The sequence below is a fragment of the Platalea leucorodia genome (assembly GCF_965183815.1).
Source record: "Platalea leucorodia genome assembly, chromosome: 1".
NCBI classification, from domain to species: Eukaryota; Metazoa; Chordata; class Aves; order Pelecaniformes; family Threskiornithidae; genus Platalea; species Platalea leucorodia.
Window position 1 is genome coordinate 79,514,721 of NC_138823.1, and position 17,653 is coordinate 79,532,373.

Consider the following 17,653-nt stretch of genomic DNA (forward strand, 5'->3'; position numbering starts at 1 on the left):
CCTGGGGAGATTATTCCAATGATTGACTGTTCTCATTGTGAAAAATTTACCTCTCATGTCCAATCGGAATCTCCCTGGGAGTAACTTGTACCCGTTACCTCTTTTCCTCACCATGTGGCTCCTTGTAAAAAGGGAGTCTCCATCTTCTTTGTAGCTGCCCTTTAAGTACTGGTACATGGTGATGAGATCACCTCTCAGTCTCCTTTTCTCAAGGCTGAACAAGCCCAGCCCTCTCAGCCTGCCCTCATACAGCATATGGTAACTTTGTGCGCATCCGCCAGAGTACAGTTTTAATGTGCGCTGTCTCAGCTGCTTAGGCCAGCAAGACCTGTACACGTGAATGATGAAGCTAAACGAGATTTTTGTGGTTTGCTGAAGAGCTTATTAGTTCTGTCAGAAATTTCGGGCTGAGGGAGGAGAGACGGGATTTGAAGAAGCGGGCAGGTAACAACTGCCCCCCGAGCAGGCGAGGGCCCCTTCCAGGGCCACCACAAAATCCGTGGCCTGTGGGTTCCTGACCCCTGAAACACCAACCCTCCCGACAGCTTGGCCGACTTCAAGGCTGAATGCGGTGTTTCTCTTTGGTTTGGGGTAGAATTTAGAATCGTTTTTAGCTGTGTTTTGTCCGACTTCCGTGCTCTTCCCGCTACAGCCGCTGCCCCGGGCACGGCGGCCTCCGTGGCCGCCAGCCCTCCCGTCCTTCTCGCCCTTTGCCGCCCTGACTCCCCCCCTCCTGCTCGCTGCCACCCGCAGCGGCGGGGCCGGGCGCTGCCGGAGCGGGCAGTCGCGCAGCAGCGACCACCGCGCCGCCAGCCTGAACGGCGGCCGCCCAGCGCCCCGCCAGCCCGCCCCGGGGCACGGCGGAACCGGGCCCGGCCCGGCCCGGCCCCGCCACCCCCGCCAGGCGGCGCCCGCGGCGCGAGCGGCGCTCTAGCCCTGCCCTCTCGGTGGTGCGGTCTCTACGGTGCCCGCACCGCTTCCCCGCGCGGCCCCGCCCCCCGCGGTCACGCCACCCGCTCGGCCGGCGCTGCGTCAGCCGGGCAAGATGGAGACGGCCGAGGAAGGTACCGCGCTCCCGCCGCGACCCCCCCCTTCCGCGCCCGAGCCGGGGCTCTGCCCCTGCTGCCCCGAAGGGTGGAGGGGCGGGGGTGTCGGGGGGCCCGGTAGCCGCTGGGCGGGCCGGGAGCTGTTTACGCCCGGAGGGGCTTCGCCTACCGGGGCTGCAGGTGCTCGGGCCGCCGCCCCGCCCGGCCGGGCCGCGCCGCGCCCCTCCTCTGCCGGGACCGCCGGCCTGCGGGGGGGAGGCGGGGAACGGGAGGCGGGGGGGGGGTGGCGGCGGCGCGCGCGCGTGCGGGTGCCCCTTACATAACCGCGGCCGTTGGGAGCCGCGCGGGGGGTGGGGGAGGGGAGGGCGGGGCACCGGCGCGGGGCTGGCCTGGCCCGGCCCGGCCCGGCCCTTAGCGGTGCTCGCCGTTACCGGTGCTCGCCCCGGGGCCCGCTGCCACCGGCTGCGCGCTTCCCCGGCGGGGGCGAGTGAGGGGTGTGTGGGAGAAGGCGCCGGGGCGGGAGCTTGGGCTGGGGCAGCGCGGGGGGCTGTGAGGAGGGGACTGCCCCGGGTCTGCAAAACCCTCGCCGGGCCCAGTTTTGCTCCTGGCCGGCAGACGCTGTCGTACCCGGTCCTGTAACTTAGCGAGTTTTAAATTTCCTCTTCCAGCTGAATAGCAATAGCAGCGGTAGCTGCTGCTGCTTCTTTCGCAAGGTTAACTTTGTTAGGCATGCTGGAAAAGCTGTTTGAAAAATTGAAATAGTAAAATGATGCAGGAGCTGACTTGTTTCTCTGTCTCTTCTACAAGAGACTAAAACATAGTAACTTGCCTCATTTTAAAAAAGAAGTTGTCAAAGAGATCATAGTCGTGTTCTTTAATGTGTGGTTTCCATTTTTAAGGGTATTGCTTTACTTGAGATCAAATGCGGGTATGTTTTGTCAGCACTTCTGCTCTGCTGAGGTAATGTTGAGGAACTATGTAGTTCGAGCTGATAATGCAGAATTTTCACAAACCAGGACTTCATGTTGTAGCATAAACCAAAATAAATAAAGGACGTGTGTTGTGCTAGGTTTCTTGCAGTATTTGAGCTTTGTTTGTCTTCTTAAGCAATAACTACAAATATATATTGCAGTAGCAAGACACTTCCAAGGAAAGTGTTCTGTGTCTTGGCTTTTGTCACTTTGGCATCATTTTGAATGTAGCTTTTTATCTAGTGGCACTTGATTTTCCAGCTTGAGAGGATTAAAAAGAGAGAAAGCTGGAAAAACATGAAACACCAGATGAAATAAGACAGCACCTTTGTAGAAATGTCCCTTGGGTTGTGCTGTAGACCTCTCTAGTGCTTGTGAAGACAGATGGTTTATCAAAATATTAGTGTTTTTAAAATCTAACAACTTTTAAAACTGCCTGCTGCAACTTTGTCATGCATCTGTAGACCAACAGTTACTGACACTAATGAAATTAACAAAGGGAAACTTTGATCGCTTGGCCTCTGGTTGCCCAGAAAACCTGGATTATCGCAAACTGTGAAGTGGATACTCAGAAATGACCGGCTGAATTCCCACTACTCCAGTAGTTGGTAAATCCATCTCGGTGGATTTAATTCAAACAGCACAGTTGATCATTTGTTGCAGCCTGTTAACAGTGGTAGTCTTTGATCATACCTGCTTTTACAGGATTTGAGTAGGTGAACAGAGAGACCGGGAAGAAGAAGAAGAGGGGGCTGTTAGTTACATCTTAAGGCATTGTCTCCTTTAACCAAACCTTCGTGTTAAACTCTATACTTGGAATTTGGACTTCTCTCATTTTTAAATTTATATATATATATATATACACACGTAAACACACACACAAACACATATACATGTAGCCTTAAATATTATATTGTAGTCTTATCAATGTTACCCTCAAAAGCTCTAAGTAGTAGGATGAAAGTAACTGGTCTATATGCTCACTTTCCATAAATACCACTAGAATGTTACAACTTCTACAGTTTCAAACTTCGGTTCCCGCTATTAGAATTTCACGACACTTGCCAGAATGCTGAAGAGACTTCCCAAGGTTAGAAGCATTAAAGACTAGTAGCAGAAAAGACTGCGTTAGTGCCTTAAGGAAGAGGAAACCCGTGCTCTAATATTATTGTGTGCCTGAACTTCTGCTACAAAGTGTGAAATGGACATCCCGAACTGTTGGTAGGCCCTTAACGGTGTTAAGGCCACGGTGTTTCTGATGGGTTTCATGCTTGACTGACTTGTATTGTGGAGCTAGAAAACTTAACTGGATGGTGAGAGCTCAGATAAGAGAGGCAGTTTAGGGTAATAACGGTCAGAGCTCAGCGGCAGCTTCTTCGCCTCGGGATGAATGTGAGAGTTGCTTCTCTAGCACCTGAAAGCACCAGATACCAGGTTTTGCTGATCAGAGGTACTTCTGTTTTCTTTCTAGTTAAATCAGTTTGCTGCTAAATAACACAGTCTTCACTTCTGGAGATTACAGTGATGAACATTCTGTTAGAGAGGTGATAGGCAGAGAATCATTCTCGGGGGGAACAAAAAACTGTATTGCCCAAGGTCATTCTTTCCAAAACACGTGCATGAAGAACAGGATGCAAAGCTGATGTGCAAATAGAAAAGTAGCATCTATTACACAGTGGAATTCCCTCTGAACGTGACAGTAGGTCATAAGGTGCATAGCTTTACATGGTGACCCTCAGCGGAGTTTATTGATATGAAACTATCAGCTGCTTAACAGTCCAGATTGTTACACACATAATACGTTTATTTGGATTTATAAAACAAGTGGGAATATCTAGAAATTCTCATAGCCTTGGAAAAAATAAAATTTAGATTTAACTTATTTTAGTAATTGAACAGGAAATCCTTTTCCGAATAAAGAATTCATCTGCTTTCAGTAAAGCAAATTATGTTTTTTCCCAACAGTCTTGAGAATAAGTGAAGAGTCTGCTGTGAAAGCCAATGGACCATTAATGAGTGGGTTCAGAGAGCTATGGGGGTCTTTCAGAGATCAGCATGCTTTTAACTTGCTTTCTTTGGTGCCAGAGAGTAATCTTAGAGCAGCGGTTTCACATCCTGCCTCTTGTCCTGGCTCTAGTGCTTGTCTGACCCTTTATGAGGCTGGTCCAGCGTACAGAGTTCTCAGCTTACTGCAGTGAAATAGCTCTGTTCGAAGGAATGCCGGAGGGAGGTGGGCACGCCACGGCTCGTGGCGGTGGGTCAGTTGAAGAGACCTGTCCTGTGCAGCCATCTGGAAACACTCTCTGTGGTAAAAGACTCGTCTGTTACGTGAAGTAGCGGTTCTGGTCGTTCTTGTCAGCAGAGGAACCAGGGGCTCTTGATGTGTGCAGCGATACGTCGTTGCTCAATATGGCTGTGACGGAAGTGCTCTTTATGTCTCTCTGTAGCATCATTGATGTGGTATGGAATATGTGTTTCTCCTAATTCTAGGTTTTTGGCCTGCATGAATGAATTCAAATCTCTTTTGTGGACACAAAATTATTTTTTTTTTCTTTGGGGTCACTTGAATTCTTATGCTTTATGTGTAGAAACTGTTCTAATACTGCGTGAACTAGGGATATGGTCATATCGCAACTTCTCTTCTTTGTAGAAAAACATTCATATTTTAGTGTTCAGTACCTTTTGGAACTTTTTGTAGAAATACATTAACTTTCGGAGATGGCAACCAAGAATGAAGATAAGTGGTTCAGACTTGAAATTGCATATTTTCAGTATTCTTACGTCAGTACTTTAAGTTGGTATTTTTCTAACAGAGATCTCTGATGTGCATTTGTTAGACTCTTGCAGGTTTGCTGAATGGTGGTTGATAGAGAAATAGTTAACAAAAGAGAAAATCCTAAACTGAAATATTCTATAAAAATGGACATTTTGTGTTCATTTCCTTAATAGAAGTAAAAATGCAATGGTATTAAAGGAGGAGTAAAGGGAAAATACCACACTTCTGTCAATAAGGAAAGAAAATACTTAATTTTTATTTATATTTTGTTGTTTGTTTAAATGCTCTGGATAACCAAATGGTATTAAAATAGACGTGTGTTCGTTAGAGGGAGAGGCTTACACTCACTTCCTTGTCCACAAAACATCTTGCAATCTTTAGTTGTAAGAAAATGTCGAAAATAGAGAATAAAGGAGGTGTGGGACCTATTGAAATATTATTGAAATTGAAATTATGAAATAAGAAATAGAAAATGTATTCCCTCTTGTGACTGGACTGTAGACTGCTAAATGGATGGCGTTATTCAACTCATGTAGCAAAATCACAAAAATACCTATTTCTGTTTATTATGACGGGGTTTTTCCCTTTCACCAAGAGCACCAAGGAACATCCATGTTAGGTTCAAGAGTAGCAAATCGCATGTTTAAGTCATTGTTAGACATTAGTAACTCTCTTTTGCTCAGCCTCCATTTAACTTTTTCAAAACTCTAATGGAATTTTTCCATTTCAAAGTCTCCACTTTCAGGAAGATTATCCTTAACAATCTATGTGTTGTTTTAGTGATAACTTTTTTAGGCAAAGAGCACCTCTGCATGTAGTTTCACTGTGTCTATTTCCTAGAAATCTTAAAGATATAGTAAGACATGTTTTGCATTTTTTTATGACAGGATCAGGCAGATAACATTCTTGTTGCCTTTTGGTGATCTCTCAGTCTTCATGTCTTCCATCAGATGAAATCTGTCTTTCATCCTCTTTCAATTTATTCTGGCTTCGTTTTGCTACATGGCAAAGTTTCTAGAATTTAATTGTATAATTTGTATCGTAAATTTGAGTTCTTTAAGCAGTAGTGTTTAAGCTTTATGTTCTTGTCAGCAGATATATGCAGAGTCTGTCGGTCTGAAGGAACTCCTGAGAAACCCCTCTATCATCCATGTGTGTGTACTGGCAGTATCAAATTTATTCATCAGGAATGGTGAGTTCTGTGTCTGTGGGTTTTTTAATTTTTTATTTATTTTTTTTTTTAATAAAACACATTAACATGTTTCTAAAAACAATACTTCCTAAGTCTTCAGGTTAACTATTAAGAAAATCCAATTTTCAGTGGAAATGTGTTAGGGGTTTTGATGTTTTTTACATGATGATTCATTACAGTTCACAAAGAATTTAGTAATTATATATGAAAAGAAAGTACTGATAATTGTTTGTGCTTAGGACTACAGTTCTGTACTAAGGTACTAATATGATCACTTTTTATTGCAGCTTAGTTCAGTGGCTTAAACACAGCAGAAAAGAATACTGTGAATTATGTAAGCACAGATTTGCTTTCACACCAAGTAAGTATGTTTTACTGTTCCTATTTTTTTCAGACCTTCTTTTCTTTTTTCTCTTAGTATGTATGAAGTGATTACTTTTTCATTCAGCATGATAGAGCCAAACTTGTGTCTTAACTTCTATATTCTTGTTTGAATTGCAGTTCTTATGCACATTATTGCAGACTTTGTTTAAATAATGGATAATCTGTTTCTTTCATAATCTTACATGAGCCATAAAAGAAGTAGTATTCTATACCTTTTCTGACTGCTTCAGTCCCATTCTTTTGTTGCCAGCATTACAGCATATGGCACGTTTTCAGTGTCATTGATGAATTTGCGTGTTTGGAAGTCTCAATGTTAAGGTGAAACCACAGCAAAATTTGAATTTGAAAACCAGTTTTCAGTTACCTTTGGACTATCTACCTGCAACACTACCACATGACTTCTGTCAATTTCAGTTCAAATTATTTTGACAGATGATGCAAATGATAATTATTCCACTTGCATTTCAGTCAAGATGCAGTAACTGCCCAGTATTACATCGCCTTTTATGCTAGATTCAACTAAAGAAGTTAGGCAACTTATGATGAAGAATGACTGCATCTTTATGTAGTTCCCAGAGGGTTCTTAAGTACATTTTAACTGATAGTAGTAGAAATAAGTGAGGTCCTTTGGCTTGGTGGCAGGCTAGGCTCATTATTTAGTATTGCCAACTTACTGACTGTTGAACAGGTAAAGTGGTTCTTGTGCTACGTATTTTTCCCATTAAATTTATTTGTGCTGATTTATTCTTTACAACTGCTGAACTCGGTTCTTCATGGTGCAGATATGTAATTTTTTTTTTTTTTTTTAAACTGACAAGTATCTGCACTGTAGAAGCTCTCTTAAGTTGGGAAAGATGATGAGGTTTGACTGTTTTAGGTGTGTGGTACAATAAGATGTACTTTATTAGTTTTGTGCATTGGTAGAAAAAACTGAGGCTAAGGACCTAGATGGTTTAGTTCATGTATTTTCTCTTCCAAAAATCCTGTAATCCACCTTCCTTCTGTATATTGAACCTCGGAATTTTCCATTTCTACCAGCAATTAGTTGAACACATTAGATCATTTTTCAAATGATCAGCAGTGAAATGTACAATATTAAGTCTGTCTTACCACTTTGAGGAGAACAGCATATTTTATGTTGATCACAGCAATGCTTTCAGGTTATTCTTTTTAAATACTACAGAGACCTGTATAAGAAATGTAAGAGACATGTCATCTGCTTGCAGATTTTATTTGTTAAATGTTTTTATGAAGGCATTATATTGTTTCTGTTTGGAAGCTTTGCAACTTAAAAGTGATCCCCAGTTCTCGAGCTCCCTACAAGCAAATTAGCCACTTTCAAAATTGCATTCTGCTACTAGGTCCTCTTTAGTGTGCAAGACCAGAAAACTAGATTTCAGTGATTTACTAGTTATTAAGAAGAAAGAAGACAAAAATGCCTAGTGTTTTCCTTAGGATATAGAAAAAAGAGGATGAGAAGTTCTAAATGAAATGCACTTCAGATGCGTGTTACTATTGATACTAGAAAGCTTATTCACTGCCCTTATCAACAGAGGTGTTCCTGCAGAAGTTTGATCCTTGACTGACATAGCTGTTAGCAGCACAGCTTGTAATGTAGTTGCAGGTTACAGACACGTGAGAAAACATAATTGAGTTACTGTGGTTTAACAAGTTACCATTTCTCATAGGAGCCTTGAAATTGGTAATAAGTGCACCTCTTTCTTCCCTGTGTAACAGAGTACTTCCTCCACATTCAGCCTCTAGCAAAGGTCTACTTATCTTCCTGTCACACACTGGCCACTCCCCAGACTTAGCACCCTCAGCTGATAACGTTTTCTTCTTGGCTTTCCATGTTGCACAGCGTGCTTTTTTTCTACGAGGCTGCACACAGTGGTCACATATGTCAGGTACCTAGCACAGATTCCTCCAGCCCTCTCTACCCTGCATCTCTTGTTTCATTGTTTCCCTTGCACTCATCACTCATGCAGTTACGGTTTCCTTAGTTTCTCTTATCCCTCTTTATTTGGAGAATAATGTGGCTGTCCAGTCTGGAAGCTCGATCTGCTTGTGGGAGCTGGGAAAGAGTCACAGGTGCTGGAGAGAGAATGATAAGGCAGAGATGGGATTGATGTATATATGCTAGTCATCCAAAACTAAGTTGGATCTGGCCTATAACCATGACAGGTTCAAAGCACTTTCAGATAATTTAATTTACCATGGGATGTGGTGGAATAAACGCATGTACATAATTAGTATCTGTGCTTCAATGGACAGGCAATAAGTTGAGAATAATAGTGCAGTAATACCAGCAACCTTCTTTTAGTTTAGCTTGGTTTGCTTGTTAAGGCTGTTGCTGTCATTCTGTGAAAAATGCTCCTTTGCTGGTATAACTTTTTGTGTATGGAGTATTCATAAAATATTCCTAGTACATATATTCTTTAAGTCCTTTATGATCTTTAAATTCTGTAACATCTTGTGACTTTAGCACCTGAGCTACTAGGTTAGTTACTGTTCAGAAGGAAGGAAGGAAAGAGTAGAAGGTTCAACTTTCATCTTGGCAGGAGTACAAAGCAACTGATTTTTCTTTTGAATAATAGCAGCATTCTCTGAAAATGTTTAGTCGTGTAGGCAAATAACTCAATTTCCAAATGCGTACTTTGAAGCTAAATTTTATGTTTTAAAATTCATTCCTTTTCTGCAGTTTTTTAAGTTATGAATTAATACAGCTTTTAAAAAAAAATAGCTTTGGACTTTTTTGAATTATGTCAAGGTGCTTGTTCATTTTTAACTTGCACATTTTCTTTCTGAGTTTTTAAAGAGCAACTACTCTATATTATACTTCTCCTCCCCACACATGCACTTTCCTTTGTCATGTGCTAGGATGCACTTTTCTTGATGTCACACTAAACATTCAAAAGCACTGACCCATGAAAGAAGGTGAGGCTGTATTTCCCGTGAGAAGATAGTTTTCAAAACTTCTCTTTTCTGTAGAGGGTAACATTAACATAAATATACAGATATGGAAGTAGACTAACCTGATCTTTGGTTGAAGATTGGGATGGGTTGATCCCTCTACTTCCTAAGCAGCTGCATTGCTGGTAAGTGGTCGATACGATATTACAAGCTTAGTTAATACAAAGATTGTAAAATGGAAGGAAGCCATGTGGGCAGGATGTTCCTCAGTTAATAAATTATTATAATCTGAAATAAGCTTTTGCTTTATGCATGCAGAGTTACTAATTCAAGGCTTGCATGTACTTGGAACTCACTGTATTGTTGTAATCCTTGTTTGTTACTGTTTCTTCTCTTTCTTGTTGTTTGCCACCTTTGTTCAGGTATCACTGTTAATGGGAAAGTTTGTTGGATGAGAAACTGTTGATGTGAAAGTATGTTGGATGATTGAGCACCTAAGCTTTCCTATAGTGCACTGAGATTCTCCACATTAAGTACTTAAGGCTGTGGGGTTTTTTTAAATTAATCCATAAGCCTTGATACTTTTTTCATCATCATCATCTTAAAACCTTCCAGATGTGACTAGCATATTTAGCTTAATGTGAAAGAGTTTGTGGCTCTAGATTTTAAGGCAAAGAAAAGTCAGTATCACTCTGACATAATTGTAAAATATTAAATTATATGTTCATATTTTTAAGTAACTTGTGCAAAAACTATCGCTTAGTGATTGCATGTTGTTTGTAGTAACACTTAATTTATTAAGTTCCAAACTTTTGGATCTTTAATTTTGTACAAAATGATCTGTAAGAAGCTATGTAATTATACTAAAATGAGTGACCCATTTTGTTGGACTCGTCATCCAAAGTAATTAAGATTTTATTGGAGGATATAATAGGCTAATTTTTTTTACCTGTTCATTTTGGCAACTCTAACACATAGCTTCAGCATTTCTAGAAAGTCTAGTTTGGAAAAACATAAACTTCTGAAACAAAATACTACATGCTGGCGCAGAATTCAGCATGTCTGCTGCCAGCTCCAGGGTGTGGAGTAAACATGCAGTTGAGATACGTATGAGTATCACTTCACATGTTTTGTTAGACCCATGGCTTGCATGAGCAGGGGTGGCGTTTTTCTCCTTTTACCTTAGCAGTCTGGAGCAAAGTCTGCATATGTCTCAAGAGTGTGAAACCTGGAATGGTTTGGGTTGGAAGAGTCTTTTGAAGATCATCTAGTCCAACCTAAAGAATAATGCACAACCCCTGTGTTGTGGTTTAACCTGGCAGGCAGCTAAACACCATACAGCTGTTTGCTCACACACCCCCCACAGTAAGATGGGGGAGAGAATCGGGAGGAAAAAAAAGTAAAATTCATGGGTTGAGATAAAGACAGTTTAGTAGGACAGAAAAGGAAGGGAAAGTAATAATAATAATAATAATAATGATGATGATAAAAGCATATACAAAACAAGCGATGCACAATACAATTGCTCACCACCTGCTGACTGATGCTCAGCCCATCCCCAAGCAGTGGTTGCCACCCCCCGGCCAGCTCCCGCCAGTTTATGCACTGAGCATGAGGCCATACGGTACGGCATGGCCCTTTGGCCAGTCTGGGTCAGCCCCCCTGGCTGTGCCCCCTCCCAGCTTCTTGTGCGCCTGGCAGAGCGTGGGAAGCTGAAAAGTCCTTGAGTTAGTGTACGCACTACTTAGCGACAACTAAACCATCAGTGTGTTATCAACATGATTCTCATCCTAAATCCAAAACGCAGTACTATGCCAGCTACTAGGAAGAGAATTAACTCTATCCCAGCCGAAACCAGGACACTACATTTTACCAAACCAGTGCTTTAACCCATGAGCTATAAAACACATGGTTTTTACTTATGAATTACATAGTCAATTTCATGATCAGTGCATAAGGATGATTGAGATGGCATATAAGTGGCTTGCAAGTGTAATACTAAATAGAAAATCTATGGGTGAGAGGACTGTAAGTGCATCGATTCTGTGAAGTAGGCTAAATGACAGTTTTACCTAATCAGAGAAAGATGTTTTGCTTTCTTCCACTCTAGACATGCACCTGATTAGGTTATGGGCAAATAAATACCCTGACTTGGATGGGGAAAGAGTGAGAAATGAAATAGGATCCAGTTGCATTGTGACAGCTGTGGAGAAAAGTAAGACTATTTGAGCCTTTGTAATAAATAGTGGTAGGGTTTTTTTGATAGAGTCTATGTCAGAAGGGTGTTGCTTTTCCAGTGTCTTTCTGCAGCTCTGCTTCCCCCAGTGAAAAGTAAGATGATGCGCTATAGGAAGGGACTCGTGGGAGGTATGAAATCTGTACGTATAACATAAACTGGGAAAATACATTTAGGATCTTTATTTCCTTCTAGGGGGAAGATTTGCATTTTCAAAATGTTGCTGGCAAGTAACATGAAAACTACAAATAACTTGCCATTGTATTTTATACTAGTTCATAATGATCATATATCTGACTTCTCTGCAAATGTTTGCATGCTTCAGAAAGCATCTACTTTTTTACCTTGTGGCAGAACTAGCCATAAATGGGGGAGATAAACATATTTAAACCTGCACAACCCGTTCTCGTTCATTGGGAGTAAGCCCTTAGGAGACAGGGAGAGTCTTGGACCGTTGCTTTGGGACCAGTTACACATTGCTGATGATTCATTGTGGAGGTGGGTTTGTACAGGGATTCTACTGCTGGTGTGAGACAGGAAAGAGGAGCAAGAGAATTTCGGGATTAGGAAGAGCCTGGTGTTCTCTCTGTATTGGTCGTTTTTTTCTGTTGTGCAGCTGGCATTTATAACTACAGAGAGTGCCAGTGCTCCTGATTTTGCTGCTTCTTTTTTCTTCTTTTTTCTTTTTTTTAATACAAGCAACAAAAGTGAAGTCTGAAACTATCCAGGTTTGCTAATATTTATAATTATCATTACATATTACATTATCATAACAGAACATAGAGGTATTCAAAAAGCCCCTGTAATTGCTCAGATACTGCTTGGATGAGAGCTCCTTTCTGTACTCTTCGTGTCATGACTAAATATCTCTCATATCCCCTTGCAAGGGAAATTGTGTAGGCAGTATAGTTTTCATTTGGATTAAGTTTTGGTACTTTGAAAAGATTGGGAAACAGAGATTGAGTTGAAAGTGTGAGTTTGTTTATTTCTTCGTAAGTTTAGTGGGAATTATAGCATTCAGGTTCAGCAGATTGTCCCTATTGTGTTTGTCAAAGTACAGTTGTGTGATGTTTGTACTAAATAACCTCTAAGGAAATGGGAATGATGAGAAAGCTTCCTGTAATAAACTTAAAGGTATCGCTTTGGTGAGCTAGAGCATTGGGAACTTTTTTTTTTCCCCACTTTCCTGTTCTAGATTTTTTTTTTTGTCAGCTGAAATCTATTGACAAACTGTTTTCCTGAAAACTACTAATCATTATTGTCTACTTTCTTCCTTATTTTTTCTAGGAGAAGGAAAGTTTCTAAAGACAGCCTTGTGTTTTTCCTACCGTATTTGTGTAAGTGTAATAGCAGATTTTTGTCCTGAGCTGTGTGCTTTGGAGAAGCAAAATTATATTTGTGTTCCTGAAAAAGTTAGGCTTATGGGGGAGGGTGGTGTGCGTGGAACAAAAACCCACCCCCAGAAAACAACCAGCCAAACGTGGCCTGGACAGTTCAAAGAACCTGAACTAAAGCTCACTTATGCTCAGCCAAAGTCTGTTTGAATTTCATGCTGTAATAGAAAAAACGATTGCTTTAATTGGCCTCTAGCAGAACAATTTTTATTTGGAGGAACTGTAGTAAATAATGCAGGAAATTGGTTTCTCAAACTGATTTAGGAAAGATTACTGGGACGCGAATTAAGGGATGGAGGAAGGATGAGGAGGACAAGTGTGTAAAAGGGAATGAAGAGGATGTGTACCGTGGTGGCAGGGGTCAAAGTCTCAGGCCTCACAGTGGTTGTGGGGAGTGGATAAAAGGGGGTGGAATGTGGAGAGAAGATAGTGGTAGATGACAGACACAAGTGGGGGCAATTAGCTATGAAAATCACTGGCAGCAAGCTTCAGTGCTGCAGCATGCTTGCGCACCAGGGGTTCCTGTCATGCTAGGAATTTTTGCATTTCACCTACCTGAATGTTGTAGGACATAGAAGGGCTTTATCTTATCATCATGGTATAAAACTTCTAGTGGTAGAAGCTTTATATATGTTGACATGTGGCAAAACAGAGGAAAAAAAGCAGTCTTCCCCTCCACCCCCTGTGCCCCCAGCTCCAGAAATTGTCAACAATCACCAGATTGCACCAAATTGTTAAAATTTGGGGAATGTAGCTTGTCTTCTCTGAGTAGTAGCTACGTTGTGCGTTTATTTGAATGCTCACCTGTAATCCTAAAGCCTTTAGAAAAATGAGTATGTAGAGGTGCTAACATTTGTAACCACTTCAGCTTCACTGAGTTAGGATGGGCATCCTTTTTTACAATCCCCTGTGTGAATGTTCAGTAATTCCTGAAAGATGCATTTTTTTTTTAAACTTTAAACCCTCCCAACTTCCCCCTAACAAATAAATCATTAATGCATAGTTAATGTTTTCCTTGTAGCCTCTTCTGCAGTTCCAAAGTGTTGATCAAAATATATTTTTTGAAAACTAAAAAAAAAAAAAAAAAAGCCTCAAAGTATCTGCTGAGTTCAGTTGTATTGGGTGATACCATAAATGTGTAACAAATGTACTCTAGGTAGGTATTCTTGTAGAACCCTTAACAAAGGTCTGTTTGTCTCCTCTGATAATTTTCCAGAATGTATGTTCAGTCTGAGCTGAGAGATCGTTAGTAAGTCTTCAATTGGAATTTTCTGTGGTACTACCAAATTGTATACTAAATTTGTTTCTATAATAAGAAAATTGTAAATTGGTAGACAGTGTCAAAAAATGTGTGTGTCCTGCTTTTAGTTTACTGCTCTATGTTCTCACAGCTATACTTCCTTAGTGTTAGATTTTTAGTCCTTCTTTCTTTTTTACAAATTCCAGTTCCTTGCCAGATACCTGACAACCAAGAACCTTTGAAATTTAAAACCAGTTGCTCTTTGTCTTGTGCTTACTGTTTTGTTGTTACGTTGTGTCAAATATTACCCACATGTTGTTGAAATGCACCAAACTCTCCACAATCTTTGGCTACTTCTGCATGTTGATGCTGCTTTCCTATGTTCTGGAGTTCTCTTTATAATACAGAAACTTAGAGAAATATCCCTGGAGAGAAGAGGTTTTTTCTTCTGTAGTGGGTTCCTCTCTGAGATTAGTAAAAGGATGATTAGTAATGTAGGTAAAGGTAGCAGGGATATTCATTAGAGAAAAGGGGGGATGCAGGTAGGTTGCATGAAGCAGTGTTTCTCAGACTTTTAAGTTGAACGATTGTCCATGAGAGGGAAGGAAAGCTTTTCTCTAGTAGTTCTTATAAAAATAAAGTTCCCTTACATAGTTAAAAGTATGTGATCTTTTAAAAAATAGTCCATTAATTAAATGTGTTAAAGGCTTCCAGCTCAGCTGTTTCCAACGTGACTGTTAAACATCCAGGCAGCAATGTCTTTGTGCAACTCCTAACTGTAGTTTATCTTCTTTATTCAAATCTGTTATTGATACTGTACATTACCACTTCTTGGCATCCATATAAGAGTGTAGGTGCTAACAAAATGTAATGAAATTGTTAGAGATAGATGTTTTCTAATTGTTTGCAAAAGAAGCAGCCCTGTCACTGTTTTTCTTGGCTTTTGAGTAGGGATGGGTTTATTTAAATTTAAAAAGTCAAGACAATTTACTATTATGAAAATGTCTACACAAGCTAAGGGATTTGCATTATGTTCTGTAACAGGAGTGACCTTAGAAGAAATCTTGTGTAGTATGAAATAGATACCTGTTGAAAGTAAAAGTCATTCTGTGTAAATTTCAACGTCTGTAGATACTTAATCAGTTCCCTTCGCTTTTTCTGTCTGTGTGGTACTTTCATTTTGCTGATTGTTTTTTTTTGTGCTGTTGCGAGTGCAATCTAAATTATCTAGCACAAACAAATTGACAGTATGCAAAATTGCTAAGCGCTCTTGTTCCTTGCGCTCTTTCCTTGAACTAGGTTTATAAGTAACAGACAGGGATATCTTTGAGGTAGTGCTGAGTAGGAGGGCTACTGAACTTAGAATCTGCTTTTTCTTGCAGGCTTGAGCTTATTTTGAGATAATCAGAGTTTACAGTTCATAAATAAAGCTATTAAGAAAACTTAGATAAATCAAAAACTAGCATGGTGTTTATTGATTTTCCCATTCCACTCAGTACACAATGTAACAAATACGTGATGTGAATTTTTTTTTTTGTTATTTGTTTGGGGTCATCTCTTGGGAATCTATAAAATATGCTTATTCTTCTAATAAGCTTTTGTCAAATACAAACATTTTGTAGTTGGCAGGGCTTATACATAAATGCTTATTTAAAAGAAGAACTGTTTCATAAGTGCCTTTTCTACACAGTTTATTCCCCAGATATGCCTTCACGGCTTCCAATCCAAGACATCTTTGCTGGACTGGTTACGAGTATTGGAACAGCAATACGATACTGGTTTCATTATACACTTGTGGCCTTTGCATGGTTGGGAGTAGTACCTCTTACTGCATGTAAGTATTAATTTTTTGTACCGTAATACTCTTATAGGCAGGAAAATATGTCACTTCCTGCAACAGTGTTGTGAGACCATTGTTGGTTTATTTAAATAAAACAAATCATTAAGTGAAATAATGTCTTTGAATTTTTTTCACTCGGAAGTTCTAGCTATTTGACTCTTAAGCCAGTAGTCCAATGCAGGAAGGTGTTAAGAAATAGGAGAAAATGCATAAAAGGGTTTTTAAACTTCTTATTCCAATAAAATGCTTCTTCTCAATTATCTTCTTTAAAATCTACATGGAAATTTTTATTTGATACCATATATTAATATTAAATTAGAAGAATTGTCCTGGTTTTTCTAACCATCTATAAATGAAAGCGCAATATTTTTTTTAGTATGAAAAGTGAAATTCCTTTATAGTCATACATAAATTGATTAGTAATAAACTCTACTACTATAAGTAGAAAAAGAGGGCACATTTAAATTACTGTGGTATCCAGTTTGAAATTCACTCTTCAAATACAAATGTAAAGAGAACTATTGATGTTTCAACAAGCTAAAAATATAGAGAAGATGAAAAAAGGCAAAAGCGATATAGTGTTCAGTCAAAGAAATTATTAGAAGTGCATCTTTACAAGCAGTAATATACCCCTTGAACAAAAGAGCAGGCAGCCAGTGAATGCATTTCCCTAGACAGTTTGTCAATATGTTCTGTGCTTTTATTTGTAGCTGGCACTGGCTTAGTTTGAGAATAGCACAATATTGGTATCAGCTGTAAAAGAGTGATCCTGTTTCTGCAGCCTGTCCTTCCTGTGCAAGAAAAAGCTTTTCTGGGCACGGAGTAAGCAAGATTTGCATTGAAACTAAAAAATATTTCAAATTTCTTCCTTGTGTTTTTAGACAAATCTTGGTTTTCTACCATTGTCTTTCAAAATGCAAATGTTGTATGCTTTTCTTACTAAAATTTCTAAAGGACAGCAAAATCATATTCAATAGATTAATTAAGGTAGCTATGTTTCATAACTGTCTGAAAACCTGATGCTGGCTCTTCAGTAATACTGAAATGTTACCTGAAGACACCACCTACAACTTAGTTACATAGTTTTGTGGTTGGTTGTTTTTGGTGTTTGTTGGTTTTTTTTGTTTGTTTGTTTGTTCTTTTTTTTTTTACAAATGTCATTTTTGTTTTTTTGTTTTTTAATACTCATTTACTAAGCCAACATAACTGACTTATGATTTTGATTTACGAGTGACTGGTTTTTTTACTTTGTCATAATTTCTAACATTGCACATGTACCCCTGTTTATGGATTCCTTTAAGAACTAATGTACTGTGAAGGGTAACACATTTGCACAGGAGGATATCCAACATGATAGAACAATTCAGTCTAACGAACCTTGAAAAATCCATTTACTTTTTAAATTCGTCAGGATCTGTCTTGTGGATGTGATTTTTGTATAGGTCTTGTCTTCTTACATTAAATGCCTTTAATGTAATCTTTAATTTTCTGTAATATTTAAACACTTCTCAGTGTAATCTTTTGCCTTCCCCATTTCTGTCATAAGGCTTACATAATTATGTGTGGCTGGCTTCGCAAGGAAGTATTCTTCTCATTATTTTATATCTGGAAGAATAAAGTGCAGCATAAAAATCTTGTCAAACATACCAAAGGAGATGTAG

At 39.9% G+C, this 17,653-nt stretch overlaps 1 protein-coding gene across 6 annotated transcripts in view; it reads left to right on the plus strand.

Moving 5' to 3' along the window:
• The first annotated feature begins 985 nt into the window (after positions 1-985).
• MARCHF6 (membrane associated ring-CH-type finger 6) overlaps positions 986-17,653 on the plus strand; it is a 57,065-nt gene continuing 40,397 nt past the window's right edge. For 3 of the 6 annotated variants that reach the window (XR_014228774.1, XM_082317667.1, XM_082317669.1), the window contains exons 1-4: positions 999-1,064; positions 5,886-5,985; positions 6,273-6,346; positions 15,843-15,986. Coding sequence is in view for 5 of the 6 variants with exons in the window: in XM_082317667.1 (XP_082173793.1) it covers positions 1,046-1,064; positions 5,886-5,985; positions 6,273-6,346; positions 15,843-15,986 (337 nt within the window). In the remaining variant the exon portion in view is untranslated. Of the gene's footprint in view, positions 1,065-5,885; positions 5,986-6,272; positions 6,347-12,805; positions 12,856-15,842; positions 15,987-17,653 lie in introns of those variants that run through there. The other 3 variants (XM_082317668.1, XM_082317670.1, XM_082317671.1) reach the window with 2 other exon arrangements.